The sequence below is a fragment of the Ovis canadensis genome, chromosome 11 (genome assembly GCF_042477335.2).
Source record: "Ovis canadensis isolate MfBH-ARS-UI-01 breed Bighorn chromosome 11, ARS-UI_OviCan_v2, whole genome shotgun sequence".
NCBI classification, from domain to species: Eukaryota; Metazoa; Chordata; class Mammalia; order Artiodactyla; family Bovidae; genus Ovis; species Ovis canadensis.
The window spans coordinates 59,238,305-59,255,049 of record NC_091255.1 but is presented as its reverse complement, the minus strand read 5'-3'; the positions used below and the strand labels follow the sequence as shown (position 1 = coordinate 59,255,049).

Sequence of the window (16,745 nt, the reverse complement as noted above, 5' to 3'; positions counted from 1 at the left end):
ACTCCAGGACAGCTGTGCACGAGGGTGTTGTCTGTCATGTGGTGGGTGGGCACGCTGCTTGGTAGTCAGTGAGGGCTGATCTTCATGCAGAGTCAAGATGGGCACGCCCTGAGTGCAAGCTGTGGACCCCTGGGGCACAGTGCACCTGATGCAGAGGGTAGCGGCAAATGCAGGAGCATCAGGACTATGGTCATGCTTCACGAGCTGCCCCTGTGGCTGGCGCCATGATGCCCAGTGCAGGGAGGTGTGGAGAAGGGAGGAGCAGGGGTGCTGTCAAGAGAGGAATGGGCAGCAGGAGCCAAGAGCAGAAGCCAAATGGGCCAGCCAGGTGGCCCTGCTTCTAGGAGCTGGTGGGAAGTGACTGCTGGTACCTGGGGGAGGGGGTGTTCACAGTCCCCGCCCAGACACGTGGGCTGGAGCTGCTCAGGCAAAGCTGGGTTAATTGGGGCAAATGAAAGGACAGGAGGCCTCTCAGGAAAGGTAAATAGAATTACTCACCTCCCAGGCACTGGGGCCCTCCTGAGGGGGACCCTGACCTCCTGCCACGGGATATTGCAGGGAGGGAAGGGCAGAAAGTGCGTTGCAGTGGACTGGGCTCTCCTGTGGCCCAGGTGGGATGAGACGTTGCTGTGATTGGTGGGGGCTGCAGGGCAGCGTGGCTGGCTGCACCTCTGAGGACCTGAGACCCCTGACCTTGAGGCTTCAACTACTGCTTGTCCCAGGCTCCCCAGCCTCTAGCATGCCTCTGAGCCCCTGTCCACGGGTGCGCCCCTACCCGTCCTCCATGCCCAGAAGCCTTGTGGGCACAAGCTAGCACAGGGAGGGCACAAGTTCTCCTTCACGCCAGCTGAGCTCAGGGCTGGTGACTGCCCTACGGGTGTGCCACTCACCCAGGGGCCTCCTGACAGCCCTCCCCATCCTGACTCCCTCTGCCCTTGTCCTCCTTCACCTTGTCCCTGTCCCCAAGGGAACTGGAACAGGCTGGTGAAGTCAAGGGTGGAGACGGGGTGGAGGCCGGGCAGGGGCTGGACTCATCCAGCCAATAAACATCGATTCTGACCAGGCTGCCCTGCAGATGGGGTAGAGGGGCTACCAGTGGGGGAACCCACTTTCCAAAGCAGGGCCCAGCACCCACACAGCATCACCCTGCATTCAGGAAGATGAACATTCCAGGCTCTCTGCCCCTTAGCCATTTCTGCTTTCTTTCCCACCTCCACCCGAGCCCTTCATCTCACGCCCTTCCCCCCCAAAAAAGCATGGGAACTACCCAGCATGTGTGTGTGTGTGTTTGTGTGTGTAGCACTCAGAAGGACTACAATAAAGATCACACCTAAGGGAGTGATGGGCACCCCCAGGATGGCACTAGTGCGCCAGGCAGAGTGAGTCACTGGGGGAGGCCGCCTTAAGCAGGGCAAGTTTACAGGAGAGACACCTCAAGGGGATTAAAGTGACTGAACACACTGAGAAGAGATTTAGATAACCTGGTGGAGAGTTCAGGTCTTTAGCGTTAGTACACAGAAAACTAAGCAAATGAAAAAAGGCGGCAATTAATAACTTCAAGAACAGAAAGCTGAGCAGAAATCAGTTTACCACATGGCTCAGCTCTGAACACATAGACATCGTAATTTAAATACTCAACACTGATGTAACCAAAGTTATGAGAGAAAAAAAAAACTATCTAGGGAGGACAGTGGATGGTAAAAACATGTGTGTAGTGCCAGTGGTAAAGAATCCTCCTGCCAATGCAAGAAACGTAAGAGAAGTGGGTTTGATCCCTGGAGTCGGGAAGATCCCCTGGAGAAGGAAATGGCAATCCACTCCAGTATTCCTGCCTGGAGAATCCCATGGACAGAGGACGGGGCTACAGTCCATGGGTTGCAGAGTCAGACATGACTGAGCACGCATGCAAATGAGTTGGGCTGGGGGTAAAAAGCAAAGGGGAGAACCAAGAAGCACAGTTCATGTATGATATTGAAAAACAGAAATACAAAAGTATCAGCAGAAAAGTTGAAAGTGGTTGCCTCTAGGTGAGTCAGAGGTCTGAGGGCTGCACCTGGCCAAACTCTCTGCGTGCCTGGGCCTCCTCCTGGTCACTGCAGCAGCCTTTAGTCCTGGGCCCTCCCCGGCCGCCCTTTCTCTTACCTTGCTCTCCACTGCTCTCAGTCCCCTATCCTGCTTCCTCCTCCCTTCCCTGAACGCAGGGACCCGGTATCAGGTCCCACCCTTCTCCCTTCTTCATCAACATTAAAATTACTCCCAACCTTTATCTCCAACCTGTGGCCCCTCCAGATCCACACTAGACTCAGCTTCCCACTTGGCACCTCTACATAAGACATCCAATGGCATCTCGAATTCCACTGCCCACGTTATGCTCCTTACCTGCCCCCTCCTCCAATTCACCAGAGGCAGCCCTCCTAAAAGGTCTCCCCACTTCTACCCTGAGTCTTATGGCCTGTTCTCAACAGCAGCCAGAACAATCCCTTTACACCTGAAGTCTGCTCCAATGAATCCCATCATGGCTGTCTCACCTCAGTTGACAGAAACCCAGGGAACAGAGGACCTGTTAACACTACAATGATGCAACCAGCCAAAACCGGAATTTGGGAAACTCCAACATCTGGTATCCAGGGAGTCTTCGATCATAAACGGAGGGAAAACGTAGGAGGCAGTACTGTGACTAAGACAGACTGAAGGGACCCATCAGGCTGATGCAGCTGAGGCACTTGGCCTTTCTGAGTCTATAACCCTCGAGGAATACATTATTGTCGACAGTAGGGGACTATGGACTGGGTATTACCTGACACTGGGGAATTGTTTATGCTCAATACACACGAACATGCTCACAGTACATGGCTCAGCAAGTACATGCTAAACTCAGATTTGATAAACAAGCTTAAAAATCAGATATGGCCAGTCTCCTACAGCAGGTCACCATTCCCTCATATGGACGATCAGGGCAATAAAATCGCCCCCTCCCTGAGGTTTCATGGTAATAACCCCATCCCTGACCAAGTTGCCAGCACAGCATAAAAGCAGAGAGAGATGTGTGTGGCACTGCCAAGGGTAGAACGTGATGGAGATGTGGGTAACCCGTCCACCAGGACACTCCCTCATCTCCTCTGCTCTCACTGTCTGATGGTAGGGGAGGTGTCTCCAGCCACTCAGGGTTGACCAGGCAGCCCACCGTGCTGGTGAGGATTCTATCACCACTGCCCTGGAGTTCAACACCGGTCCCCCACAACCCCGGCACGGCCCATTAACCACATTCCCACCTCTGAAGACTCCAGGCCTGGGCCTCTTTCTCAGAAAACCTTAAGTTGGCGGGGACAGCAGCAATGAAAAGGCCTCGAGGCTTGTCCCATGGGCCCACCCACACAGGGGCAAAGCATCAGTGCTGGCAGGCAAGGCCGGGGAGGGTGGCTACAGACAGCGGAGGCCCAGACGCTGGGGGCCCGGGGTGCCACCATTCCCACTTTCCAACCCCACAGGACGGATGACAACCCAGAGAGGGCTGGGAGCAAGGTCGGGTCGATTTTTAACCAACGCAACGTATTAGATGTTTCCAGTGTGCTGCCAGGGGGCCTGAACACCCCTTCAGGGGGAGGCCTTCCAGTCGCCACAGCCCAAATCCCCACTTTAAATGGGAAACAGGCAGCACAGCAGTGTTACATGTCCCGGAGTAACAGCAAGGCCAGGTCCGTGGCTGCAGGAGGGCAGACATCCAGGCCCCCGCAGTCTTGTGGGCCAAGGGCCCTATCAAGAGCATCCATGAGGTGACTATCGTGGCAACAGGCCCTAATACTCAGCAGCCACCCAGAGGAAGGCGCTAACCTCCACTTCAGAAAACTGAGGCTTCGAGACTCAGCAGCTTGCTCAATGCCACACGTGCAGCAGTGGCTTGGCTGGGTTCAGGCCCACTCCTCCCCTTCCCCAACGGGGGATCTCTGCTGGCTGACCATCACCCCATCCTCAGTAGTCTTGGACATGCTGGGTGGAAGGTACATATGCCCGTGCGCCCACTCAGCCTCTGGCCACAGGGCCCTGAACCCCGGCCAGACCACACCCACCTCCTTCCAGCCACAGGCACGGGGGCTGTGCGGGCGACCCAGCCCAGCAGGCACTCAAACCCTTGGCAGGATGCCCCACAGGTCCCTGGGGAGCAAGCAGGCCTGTGTGGTTACAGGAACTTGGCTCAGGGCCTGGCACCAGCCAACGCCCACTGGCTGCTGCTTATTACATGAACCATCCTTCCTGTGCCCTCATCCCTGGGGAACCCCCTCCAGGAGAAGACGTCTCCCAGAGCCACCTGTGGGGCCGCTGGGGCCCCAGAATACTCTAACAGGAAAGGCTGTTCCTGAAATAAATTCCGGTTTGGCTTGTCCGCCAGGGCTACGTCCAGGTCTGAAGGTCAAGTGCACTGGGGCTCTCCAAGTCCAGCAGCCACCCTCCCTGGACAGCAGACAGGCCACCCCTCAAGGACCCAGTGCTGCTGAGGGATGTGTTACCTCCAGGGCCCCCACCTCCACCTCCCACTGCCCTCCAGAAGCCCAAGCCCCCTGGTGGAGCCCAGGGATCAGACGGAACTTCTGGGCCTTGGGCTTCCAGCCCCGTGTGGGCAGCCAAGACAGGGGCCTCAGAGACCAAGTTGCCAAGCCAATGCCACCCCACCTTTATTTACTGGTCCTCAGGTTCCAGTCAGACACCTGGATCTGCAGGGCACAGGAAGAAAAAAAACGGCCCTGAAGACCCTCCCAACTCACCACACAGAGCAGGACCCACTGCGTAGCCTCGTCAGCTCAGGCCAGCCCCACGCCCCTTCCCAAGGGTGGGCCAGACCTGGCTGCCTAGAACCCTTGGAGGGGGCACCCAGCAGTGTGCCAGGCCCGGAGAGCTGGTGTCATCCTGAAGCTGACAAGGAAGGGGCCAGGATGGACAGTGGGGTGGGGGGTCGGATGCTCCCCGTGCCCCGGCCACAGACGCAGCAGGGGTCGGTGAGGAGGGACCCACGCTGGGTGTGGGTGGGACCACCCTGCCCTGGCTCCTGGCCACTTCAGGACAAAACCAGCCCAGTCCCACAGCACAGGAGACAACAAGGAGGCCCTCATCTCCCTCCCGATCCTGGAAGTGGCCAGGGGTCAGGGGTGGAGGCAGGAGAAGACGACAAGAATCAGGGTCGAGGCCCTGGGGGCAGGCAGGACCAGCAGCTCCAAAGGTCCAGCCAGGCCCCCGGGGGCGGGGGGGGCGGGCATGGGCTGGCAGGGCCGAGGCCCTCCTAGGGACAGGGGTAACCTGAGATACCCCGAGAGGAAAGGAAAGGCTCGGGGAGAAGGGGCAGGCCTTGGCCATCAATCATGCCTGTCCTGGTCCTGGGATTTTCGGCCCACTGGGAGCAAGGCCCCCTCCCCCTCCCAGGAGCTGAGCCCACAGGAGAGGCGGTGGCCAGCGGCAGGCTGCACCCAGATCTCCCGGAGGCCGGGGGAGGGGCACTGGCGCGCCTTAGGACTTCTTGGCGTCCTGCGTGTTCCGGCGCTTCAGGTCGCTCAGGTCGATGGGCTTGAAGGCTGCCGAGGGACAGAATGGTCAGTGGTAGGTGCAGGTGGAGAGGCAGGGTCTGTCCCTTGTCCTGCCCTTGCCTCTGAAAGCCCTGGGATCCAGGCCACTGTACCAGGCTGTCTTGGAAGCAGCCGGTGGGTGGGCCTTCCTGCCCCCTGGTTGGCCCCTCCCGCCTAGGGCAAGCCCAACTTACTCTTCAGGCTGGGGTTAGGGACCTTCTCCACGTACTCCTCCACCAGGCCCCGCTCGCTGCCCGACATCTGGCTGCGCAGGTCCCGCTCCACACCCTGCCAGGCTGCAGGAAGCAGGGGTGGTCAGGGCCCCTACCCCTGGGCCTGCCATCCGGCCCCGTCAGTGTCCAAGGGGATGGCACCCGCTCCTGCCCTGTCCCTCCCCTCCGAGTGGCCCCGCAGGTCCCCTGAGCCCAAACTCCCACTTCAACAGTTTCTGGCCCCCAAGTCCAGCCTGCTCCTAACCTGAAGTTGTCCTCAACAAACCCTGCTCCCTCGAGGAGCCCTGCCCAAGCCATGCCCCTTTCGGCCTCATGGTACCATGACCAGAGCTGCAGTCACAGAGGCTTCTGAGACCCACTAGGGTACAGCATTTCCTCCAGGTGGGCGCCCCATCTTTCCCACGTCCTCCGTCCCCCACCTCCCAGCACAAATGCTGTGCACACGTGCTCACACCTCCACCATACCACCTCCAAGACACCCCAGGTTCCTCAGGGTGCGCCATCTTCCACAGCACCCCTCTTCCCAAGCAAACACCCCTGACTCCACACATTGCCTCTTCTGGGATGTTGCCGTTCAGGAACACCATAGTGCTAACCATGCACACCCATGACCAGAACTGGGTCTCCACACCCCACAGCAGTACAGGGGGCAGAGGGGCTCAGGGGGGCTGGCTGCGGACACCCCGTGTACCTTCGTAAATGAAGCGCACATTCTCCTCGTGGGCTGGGGTGAAGATCTCACTGCTGTTGGGGGGAGAGCGGGGGCTACTGTTCCTCTTGCCGTTGTAGACAACTCTGGAGACGGGGGAACTGGGGGTAGCCCGGCCCGTGAGGAAGGGCTACAGGGCAGGACCCCCCCACACCTGGAGGTCACTCCACTACCTAAGACCCACCTGGTCATCGCTGGGGTGTCTGGTCCTCGCACTCCACTGCCGGATCCCCTCGGCCTCTGGAAGGGAAGCCCCATGACACAGGAGTGGGATAGAGGCCACCCTGCCACCCTCTCCAGAAGGGTCCAGGGATGAGAAGGGCGTGGGGGCATTTGCCTCTTCCCTTTAACTGTGATCTCCCTGCCTTCCAGAAGATAGAGTCGAGCCACAATCCAGCTGGCTAAGGGTACAGTACCTTTAGCCAAATGCAGCCAGGGGCCACCAACAGGCCCGAGTCAGCAGCTTGAGCTCCAAGTGGACCCCGCGCTTATACCACCACAGCCCAGGGAACACATCTACCCCAGGGTCAGGAAGCCCTGTTGATATTCCCAGTTCAAGTCTCCGAACACCACTCCTGATAGAGCGCGGGGCTGCAGGAAAGGCCTGCAGTCGTCCAGTGCCCTCACGGCCTACAGGACCTAGTAGCTTGTTTCCACTGAGCCTCAGTTTCCTATCTGTAAAATGGGGATATGCTTCCCAATGGGAAAAGTGCCTGCCCGGGTTCCTGGTCCCCAGGATGTGACAGGAGGGCTGAGGGAGGGCTGTGAGCCTGGAGGAAGCCATCAGGCCAATCCTAGTGACTGAGACTCTGGGGTGTGTCCTGTTTACAGGCTCTCTTAGCACAGGAACCAGACAGCCCTGGATGGGGGTCTATTTTTAGACTCACTCTCAAAACTGCCCAATTGGACAAAGTCCCCTCTCTGGCTGAGGACACACACCACAGGGTGAGGAAGCCAGTTGCACAGGGCTAGTCCCAGGCCTGGCCTTGCCCCTGAGTAGGCCAACCCCAGGTGCTGGGGATGGGGGAAGCCTGGGAAGGGCCTGTGAGCACAAGTGCCTCCCCTCCCCAGCCCTGGAGTCTGGGGGCCCCAGAATGCTCAGAGCATGTAGCCACAGCCCCTCCTGAAGAGCCTGGAAGATGAGACCCAGTGGATACTTCCTCTCTGGCTCCTTTGGCATCTAAACACCTGCACAGGGGGACTTCCCTAGCAGTCCAGGGGTTAAGACACTGTGTTCCCATTGCAGAAGCCATGAGGTCGATCCCTGGTAGGGGAACTGAGATCACACATGATGCACAGCCCAGCTGGGGAAAAAATCTGCACAGGTAAAACAGCCTACAAGTTGAGGTAGTAACGACAAAGCATAAAGCCAGCTTCCCGGGGGGTACATAGAAGCCTACGCCCTCCCAGGAGACGGGCCCTGCTCCTCACAAAGGGACTTCTCCCTTCTTGGACTCGAGGGATCTCACTGCCTATGATTCTCCTGTCCAGGCACCAGTCCCACAGACACCAGAGCACAGAGGGAAAGCCCTCTCTGGCCTGAGGGTGCCCTGGGGAAACTGAAGGAGCTCAAGAACACTCACGTCTCAAGGGGCTGTTGGCAGTGCAACGAGGTGGGAGGCTTCAGTTAAGCAACAGGAGGGAGGTGCCTGGAGGATCAGCCAGCCACCACCCAACCCAGGCTGGCCCCTCCTGCCCAGGCCCCCTCATCCCTCCTGCAGTCTGTCCTCTCAGACCTCGGGGGCCACTTCTGCAGGGTACCTGCCTTCCCAGCTTTGCCCATCTCCAGGGCTTCTTTCCAGGGCAGCCTCGGCCTTGGCCTCCTCTGGTCACAGCCTGAGGGCTGCCTGGCCTTTATGGGTGCCTGACTTTGGTCCAGGGCCCCCGTTCAGTCTCAGGCCTAACTCAGAGGCCAGCCCCTTCCAGCTCCTATTGCCCTGATTGCGCACACACACACGCACACATGGCTCTGGGGTTCTCTGAGCGCCTCACCTGCTTCCCTTGGTCTCCGCATTCCCAAGGCCTGGCCCCCAGGCCCCTGGAGCATTCGGTCTCCACAGTGGGAACCCACCCTTGCTGCCCCCACCGGCTGTGCTTCCTGACCAGAGGCTAGAATGCCCCACGAGCCATGGAGCTATGTACCTGTCATCGGGCACCTGTCCACACAGATGTGCTACTTGAGTTAACGAGGTTTCTGGTGCCCTGGACAGAGCGGCCAGGAAGTACCTTGGCCAGGGGCAAGACACCCGCAGGCTCTCATGTCCTTGGGACTTGAAGAATGAGTAAAAGGACTTTTTAAAAAGGAGTTATTGTCTGCCTCCTCTCGATGGGGTGGTCACACCCAACCAGGTCTGTCTTTAATGGCCTGTATCCTACCATCCTACCAGCTGGTTCCTACTCATGAGGAACCCCGGAGTCCTCCGTCTTCTCCCTCCAGGGGCCTTTCTCCTTAGGACCTCAGGCTGGCCCCGCCCCGCCCACATGGACACCCTGCTTCCTGCGGGATGCAGGGACACCCAGGCTTCACCTGAGTGTACCAGCAGCTTCCCACGAGGCCAGGGCCTGCTGCTCCCCTGAAGACAGAGGGACAGTGAGCTGCACTCACTCACCTTCATCACCTCCTCCAAGGAGTTGGGCCCCCCATGCTGACCCCAAAGGAAATTTCCTGGAAAAATCTAACAAATATGCATGCCCCGTGACAGCTATTCCAGTTCCAGGATGTACCCAAAGGAAAGGGCCTGGTGGCTACCGAGAGGTGCACAGGGGCAACCAGAGAAACAGCACTTGTCTGGGCCGAGGGAAGAACCACTGAAAGGGGCCCATATACACTGGGCCTGTTTCCGCCCTGGGAGGTGACAGTTGTAAGTATGAGCCATGGCAACGGCGGGCGAATCATACCACTGATGCTAAAAACAGAAGCCTGGGGACACACGGCTGTCCAGTGGAGAGGGCCGAGCCGCAAAGGCGTGGACAAGGGAGACAAAACAAGGTCAGGGAGGAGATGTCTAAGAGGGCAGTTGGACTCAAGGAAGGCCAGGGCAGAGAGGTGACCGCTGAGCCACCATGACAAAATCTCCAATGACCTAGCAAGAAGGGGCTCAGCGGAGCAAGGGGAGGAAGTGGGACCTTCGGCCAAGACTGCCCATCCCTGACAACTGGTTGTGAAGAGAGGCGTGAGGCCTGGGCTGACAGTGGTTGTGTGTCGTGAAGCAAAGGGAAACTCGAGCACATTTACTGTCTGAGCAAAGTGCTGAGCAGGGCCTCTACAGAGGTGACTGCAGAGGAGCCAGGCAACCAGCAGGCTGGGGAGAATGGCACGCCTGGAAAAGCGCCAGGGACACCTAACAAGGCCCAGTAGGCCACGAGAGTCCCCCGAGGTTGGAGTTTCCAGTCCATCTGGCCAGTGGGGAGGGAGTATCTACTTCTGCAAACATCTCCCTCCTCTTGTTTGCTTTCCGACTTTTGTTTACCATGATTATCAGGGACAATTATTTCCTGAAGACTGGAGCTCAAAACCTCGCTACATATACTACATCCCATCAACTCTGAAAAACTTTTTTACCCTTTTAATTGCTTTGATATCAGGTTGTATCTGGCAACTGCCAGCACAAAGGTTAGCACCGTTTTTTCATGCTCGGTGGAGCTTGTGAGGCCCAGCTCACACTACTGAGGTCTCAGATCTGATGATGCAAAGAGGTTCCCCTAAGCCCACAGACCCCAAGCCTCCACCTACGTGTATGTGCTCTTCAGTTACTTCTTCCCATTTCCACAAATCCAACATCCACTGCTCACTCTCCAATTCATGTCGGGACAGTACCCTGCACTACCCTTCTCCATCCCTGGTACACGTGATGCCAGTGTGATCTTCCCAAAACCTGCCCCCACCCAAGTCACTCCCCACTCGGACACTACCAGGGCCTTCTACTGCCATCAAGCCCTCAGTCTGGCCATGATCTAATTTACCAGGTGTGGGTGTCACCAGCTACTGGGCTCCTAGCCCATCCCAAACCCAGTCTGAGCCACAGAGTCACCTCTGCTGCTGCCAGAGTCACAGAGAACCACACAAACTCCCCTGGTGTACTCCACAGGCCCTGACTGTTGTCCACAACAGCCTAGCCCATAGCAGCCAGTGGGCTACATGCTTAGCACCCAGCAGGGTCCAGAACCACTCCGTGACTGGGGGTCATCCATCACTGCTCTGTCACCCCTGGGCAGGTCTCTTCCCTCTATGGGCTATGGAATCCCCATCTGAGCCAAAACAACCCCCAAGAATGTTCACCAGGCCTTCCTGCTCAAAGGGACCCAAGTACAGCCACATGAGGCCACAACCTCAAACAAAATCTCTCTGGCTGCTTATCCAACGAGACAGTGGATAGGGCAATCATAGAAGGAATGTATCATGCAACTGGGCATTTCTGAGCGTAAAAGGGCTGCTCTTGATTATGAAGTGTGAGCCAGGACAGCCTTGGGCAAACTGAACGCAGAGTTTCCTCAGGCATGGTGTAGACCCACAAACATGAGACACTGTGGAGAGGCAGCAGCCAAGGGCCAGCTGTGGCGCAGCCAGTGCACTGAGCCAGGGAGAACACCAATAAACCCCACTTTGGAGGTTTAGTGGATGAAGCAACCTGCCACTCAGCAGAGTGGGGTCTGGGCCCCAAGAGACTCCCAACCTCTCAGCCTCCCAGGCCACAGAAATCAGGGCTAGGCTAGGATGGCTGAGCTGCCCTGAGCACGCCAGAGACTGCCTCTGCCTTTGCTTGTACCCCTGGCAGGTTCCAGACCCCTTGGCACAATGTGGTTCTGCTTAGAGACAGGGAGGGACTCTTCCTGGATGGATCTATATAGCACCTTGCTCTTTCATGGGGAAAAAAGGGCTTCAGAGACCGCCAGGGAGGAGGAATTCGGGAAAGGGAGCCCAAAGCCCAGTCTCCAGACTGCCAGTCTTGAACTCTTTCCCCACACACAGCCATATGTCTAAAGGCAGGAGGTGAGATGATATTCTGTTGTCTGGAAAAGTGACAATGGATATTCCGGAGTTAGAATCAATGATGCAATTGCAGGCACTCTGTGTTACTTTAAAAATTTTGATAGGTACTCAAATTTTCTCAAGACTCCACTTCCCCTTCATATTCTGTGTCTTTGGGGCTCTCAACAGCCCAGTTTCTACCAATGAGACTTTTAAAAGGCAATCAACCACTCAAGCAAGTACCAGCAGGACACTGCTGTTTTAGATACCAAATGGGCCTGGCGACCCTTGAAGAGACCCAGGCGAAGCCTCTAAGCACTGCACCACCCCTCTCCCTCTTTCCTTGGTGACAGCAGCAGCTTCCCTCCCAAGCAACAAACCCCAATGTATGCATTCCCCTTCTTCCTCACTTGGCAATCTCGCCAGCCCTTCCACTCACCCCAAATCAAACCTTCTCCTTCAAGACTTGGCGCCTGACCCTTCCCTCCCCACCCGCACTGCTTTCTAAAAGCTCTGGACACTCCCGCTGACACCTCAAAGGCTTTTGCTCAAAATGTCCCATCTGCCCAAAATCATCGCCCTGGCCCTGGGGGCCCGGCTCAAGACCATCTTCTCTGGGAAGTCTTCCTAGGAGGCAGGTGGGGGATACGACTTGTGCGCCTCCGCGTTACCTGAAGTTTCTCACAAACCTGGGTTGCTTCCTTCGCGGCCTTCCCATGGCGGTCCCCGCCCACCCCGGCATCCCCCGGGGTTCCGGTGAGCTCCCCGAGGACTGGCAGTCTTTTATCCCCTTCCGTGCCCTGACACTGCCTCGCCCGGCTCGGAGACCAGGAGCGAGGGATACGCGGGACGGCGGCGGAGGGCGAACCGCGGGAACCCGGCCGGCCGCGCTTCGCAGTCAGGAAGCATCGTCAGGGCTGCTCCCCGGGCGACGAGGAGGCGGCAGCTTCAGGGACGGAGAACGGCGGCCCGCTACTCCCTCTGAGCCCCTTGCCCCGCGGGCCCGCCCCGCCTCGCCGCGCCCCTCCCTAGCCTCCGCCGCGGCGGGCCGGGAACCCCGCGACCCAGCCCGGGGCCCTCCCCCCTCGCGGCCGCCGCGCCAGGGCGGGTCCGGGCCGCGCCCGCCCCGCCCCCGCCGCTACCGCCTCACCTCGCCCTCTCGGCCGCCGCCGCCGCTGCCAGGGGCCCGGCCGGAAGTGATGCGTCGCCGCCGCGCACGCGCACTGGCGCAGGTCACGTGACCGCCGGCGCGCGGAGGGGCGGAGACTGAGGGCCGGGGCCGCGGGGCTGGGGCCGAGAGGCTGGGGTCTGGGGTTCCTGGAGTTCCTGCCAGCCGGGGACGAGGGATGTCGAGGCCAGTCTCCTGGGCCAGCGGGGTCGGAGTTCTGGGACAGACAGGGCCTGGGGGTAGCGGGATCGATGGACGGCAGGGACCGGCGGTCGGGAGCCGCGAGACTCTAGCTCCTTGCTCCGACACTGCAGGATCCCCAGACCAGAGTGGACGGCGGTTGTCCGCGGACCACCAGAGCAACCGGAGCCGAAGGACTGGACAGGACGATCTCCAGTAATCAGGCCATCACCACGGGCTTAGGAATCACGTTTATTGAAAAAGTAAAAAGTATAGCAATAAAAAAAAAAAATTTCACCCGAAGAAAAACCCAGGCCGCGGTTGGGAGAGGGGAGGGCTTTTGCCCTTGTGTGGGGTCCCGGCCAGTCTGGCCGGCCCATAGCCCAGCTGGTGGGGCACTCCTGGCTTCCGGGGGAGATGGGCACCTGACTTCTCCAGGCAGAGCTAGCGCCCTGGGAGGGCAGGGCTGGGCTCAGTCCATCTTAGTCCCTTTGAATAGCTCCACCAAGTCCTTGAATTCCGGGTCAATGAGGTCTGAAGGCAGATCTCCATCGTCGTTCGCAGCTTCTCTGTCCGCCCCCAGGGAAATGAGGTACCTGGGTGCAAAGGGCAGCCCTAGTTGAGGAGGAAACGTGGCCCAGAGAATGCTCACCCCTGCCTGAAGGTAGCAGCCTGCGGTTCTGAGATCTACCTGTTTTTTCTCTTTCCAGGTGAGGTGAGGAGAAAGAAACCGACCCTTTGGAAGTTTCGCTAACTTTTGCAGTTTGCTCTTGGGAGGCAACAGGGCAGAAAGGAGATTACAGAAGCCCTTAGGGTTTTTAGCTACACTAGCAGGGCCACCTTTGGGGGGACTACATCCTTGAGGCCACCCTCTCACCTGGCTATATCAGGGTATCCGTCACTGCAGGCGATGTGCAGGGGTGTCCAGCCTGTCTCGTCTCGCTGATGAATGTCTGCCCCGTATTTGACTAGCAGCTTCACGCACTCGAGGTTTCCAGAAAGCACCGCTTCATGAAGGGCAGCCAGGCCTGGACAGGACAGGAGGGGTCAAGGCTCAGGCCTTCCCCTGCCACCCCACAGAGCCTCACTGGCCCCGCAGGCACTCACCCGAGGGGTAGATGGTGTCCAGGGAGACTTTCCGAGTCCGGATGAAGCGCCCCACCTGCTCCAGGTCGCCTTGGCGGATGTGGTCCAAGAACAGGACGTCATTAGGGAAGTGCACACTGCGATCAGCCAGGAGTCTCCGGCGCCGCTGCCTTGGGCTGTAGCGGGCATAGCGGGCTGTTCTGCTGGGCATCCTGGCAGCAATGGTTTGGGCCACCCCTGTGGGGACCCTCCTGCTCGGGGAAGGAAGGTGCACGGACCCGGACTGTGTGCAGGCTCTTCTGACTGACAGTGACCTCCAGCACTGCTGCCACAATGCTCTCCGTGCTCCTGTTGGCCAGGGCACCTTCTTATATAGGACCGGCAGAGCTATATAAAGCTGCGCAGTCATGCTCGCACCCGAGGGGCTGAAACTGAGCCGCTCCAGCTCTGCCCTCAGGATCATGTTTAGTGGTTCATCTTTCAGCCCACCTGTCGCTGTGCCTGGCCAAAGGGGTCAGATCCTTCCTGGCCACTGCTCCCTGCCCCACAACTGGACCTCGAAGGTGCTTGACAGAGGGCAGGAGAAGCACTAGAAGGGCAAGGCCCATAAGCAAGGCAGACAGATAACCAAGGTCATTGAGGACCAGGGTCTCCCTCCGTATCGAGAACTTGGGGAGAAGGGCATGATATGTGATAAGCACAGCTACCTCTGCCCACTGGGAAGGCAAGGGGATGCTTCCCCAAACCTGAGGGAACACAGAAGAAGCTGTACAGAAGGCCCAGCCCAACCCATCTCCCTGTCATTTGTCACTTTCTATCATGGCTTGTATCACTCTCAGGGCAGTTTTCCCAAAACGTGGGCTTCAGTGGCCCTGCCCTTCTGCTTGGAAACCTCCCGAATTAGAATCAAAGTGCAGAACTTCCCTGGTGGGTCCTGTGGCTAAGACTCCCTGCTCCCAATGCAGGTGGCTGGGTTTATCCCTGGTCAGGGAACTAGATCCCACATGCCATGAGGAAAGATCCTGCATGCTGCAAGGAAATAGAAGATACCACATGCCACAACGAAGACCTGGTGCAACCAAATATTATTAAAAAAAAATTTTTTTTAAGTTTTATTTATGTATTTTTGGCTTCACTGGGTCTCTGTTGCTGCTCGCTGGCTTTCTCTAGTTGCGGTGAGCGACGGCTACTGTTCATTGTGGTCCACGGGCTTCTCATTGCAGAGGCTTCTTGTTGCAGAGCATGAGCTCTAGAACACATAGGCTTGATAGTTGTGGCTCACAGGGCTTATTTGCCCCTCTGCGTGTGAAATCTTCCCAGAGCAGGGGTTGAACCTGTGTCTCCTGCATTGGGAGGCAGTTTCTTAACCACTGGGCCACCAGGGAAGTCCAAATTTCTCTTTTTAATAAGGACACCAGCCTACTGGTGTCCAGGGAGTAGGGCCCACCCTACTCCAGTTTGACCTCATCTTAACCAGTGACATCTGCAGCGATTCCATTTCCAAATAAGGTCACATGCTGGAGTACTGGAGTTAACACTTCAGCGTATAAATATTGAGGGGCGCAGTTTGGCCCCTAACGCTGGCAAGAGACCTGGATGCTGGAGATGGGCCAGCAGTCTGTAGTAGGGGGCAGGAACTTGGTTATGAGAAGCCGTTGCCCCACCATGTTGATCTCGTTCCAACAAAATCAACAAATTCATCAACACTCAAGGTGCAAAGCCCTGGGCCAGAACACTGCACTGCCCTGATGGGGTTTCTCCTCCTGCCTCTGCTGCTGATGTTCCCTGGGAAACTCCGCCAGGCCCAGGTCCTGCGGGGCCCCAAGGGAGGGGCGGTTCCCAGGGCTCCTGCATTTCGGGCTCAGAGTGTAGTGCTGGGCGATCCTAACTCTTGGTCACTTGCGTCACTTATGAGTAGCTACAATTTCTATCAGCGTGTTTACACGAAGCCCAGAGACAGAGTACCATGCTGTACACAGAGACAGAACTTTCCTTTGATGTGAAGATTGCTTTTTCTGCTGTTGTGGAAAGTTCTGTCTGCCTGCCATGCTCAGAGGATCAAATGAAAGAACTCTGGATGAAGAAGCTGCCACCAATGGCCTGTTTTTTCCCACCAGTGACAGGCTTCAGGCCAGACAGGGCAAACCATAGGCCCAACCAGGGTGGGCCTATTAGTGACCCCAAGAAGGACCCTTCCACTCTGTCCTCCTAGAGGTGAGCTGAGAGAGCTCAGGATCTGGGCTGTGGGGTTTCTGTTTGGATATTTGGATCAGAGAAGGCACAGATGCCTGAAAGGCATTGTGGTGACAACTTGGGAAACATGTCCTCAAAGCCATGGACACAGCCTGTAGCAACTTTTGGCAGAAGCCAGCTGTGAGCAGTCTAACCTGCTATTCTCACAGCCACACCAGCACCAAACCTGTATTTACACAGCTTTGTCCCTGAGCCTCTGCCCATGTGAACTTGTCAAGTGACCTGGTTTGCACAACTTGAACATTCTGCTTTCAGGAGAACTGATGCAAACCGAAACAGTTAATGGAAAACGCTCACTTTGAAAAGTCCGAGGAAACTCAACTAGCAGAGGTCTGCCTCCAGTAGAAAGCAAGCCAGGGGCCTGGAGGGGAGTCTGTGCGGGCCCATTCGGCCGCCTCCCGGCAGATGCCGAAGCCAGACCTTCAGGGTCCAGTACACAGGCCCAGCAGCTGCTTTTTAGGTTCCAGGCCAATCGCTTCCTACCACCTGGAGAGAGGAAGAGAGAGATTGGGACGCCCTAGGCTGTTAAGCCCTGACTGCCTACCCCAGAGCCCACGAAGTTACCTTGCTAATCCACCAGCCCTGCCTGGTCTGG

At 57.7% G+C, this 16,745-nt stretch overlaps 2 protein-coding genes and 1 long non-coding RNA gene across 5 annotated transcripts; 1 reads left to right on the top strand and 2 right to left on the bottom strand.

The window, feature by feature from the left end:
* Positions 1 to 4,645: 4,645 nt before the first annotated feature.
* MCRIP1 (MAPK regulated corepressor interacting protein 1) lies at positions 4,646 to 12,700 on the bottom strand. 3 transcript variants are annotated; one of them, XM_069541763.1, is made up of 5 exons: positions 12,614 to 12,700; positions 6,679 to 6,734; positions 6,477 to 6,595; positions 5,747 to 5,848; positions 4,646 to 5,561 (listed from the first exon to the last, which is right to left on the bottom strand). In XM_069541763.1, exons 2-5 carry the CDS (start codon positions 6,684 to 6,686, stop codon positions 5,497 to 5,499), a joined length of 294 nt encoding a protein of 97 aa, XP_069397864.1. In that variant the 5' UTR covers positions 6,687 to 6,734; positions 12,614 to 12,700; the 3' UTR covers positions 4,646 to 5,496. The 3 variants fall into 3 exon arrangements, with proteins under 3 accessions (XP_069397864.1, XP_069397865.1, XP_069397863.1); XM_069541764.1 differs by lacking the exon at positions 12,614 to 12,700 and adding an exon at positions 12,153 to 12,597; XM_069541762.1 differs by lacking the exon at positions 12,614 to 12,700 and having other exon boundaries at positions 6,679 to 7,930.
* On the top strand, positions 12,680 to 15,012 carry LOC138414405 (uncharacterized). Its single transcript, XR_011246822.1, has 3 exons — positions 12,680 to 12,817; positions 12,946 to 13,074; positions 13,522 to 15,012. It is a non-coding gene; the product is annotated as an uncharacterized lncRNA (long non-coding RNA).
* On the bottom strand, positions 13,051 to 14,360 carry PPP1R27 (protein phosphatase 1 regulatory subunit 27). The gene is made up of 3 exons (XM_069541761.1): positions 13,919 to 14,360; positions 13,689 to 13,839; positions 13,051 to 13,407 (listed from the first exon to the last, which is right to left on the bottom strand). Exons 1-3 carry the CDS (start codon positions 14,358 to 14,360, stop codon positions 13,284 to 13,286), a joined length of 717 nt encoding a protein of 238 aa, XP_069397862.1. The 3' UTR covers positions 13,051 to 13,283.
* Positions 15,013 to 16,745: the final 1,733 nt, after the last annotated feature.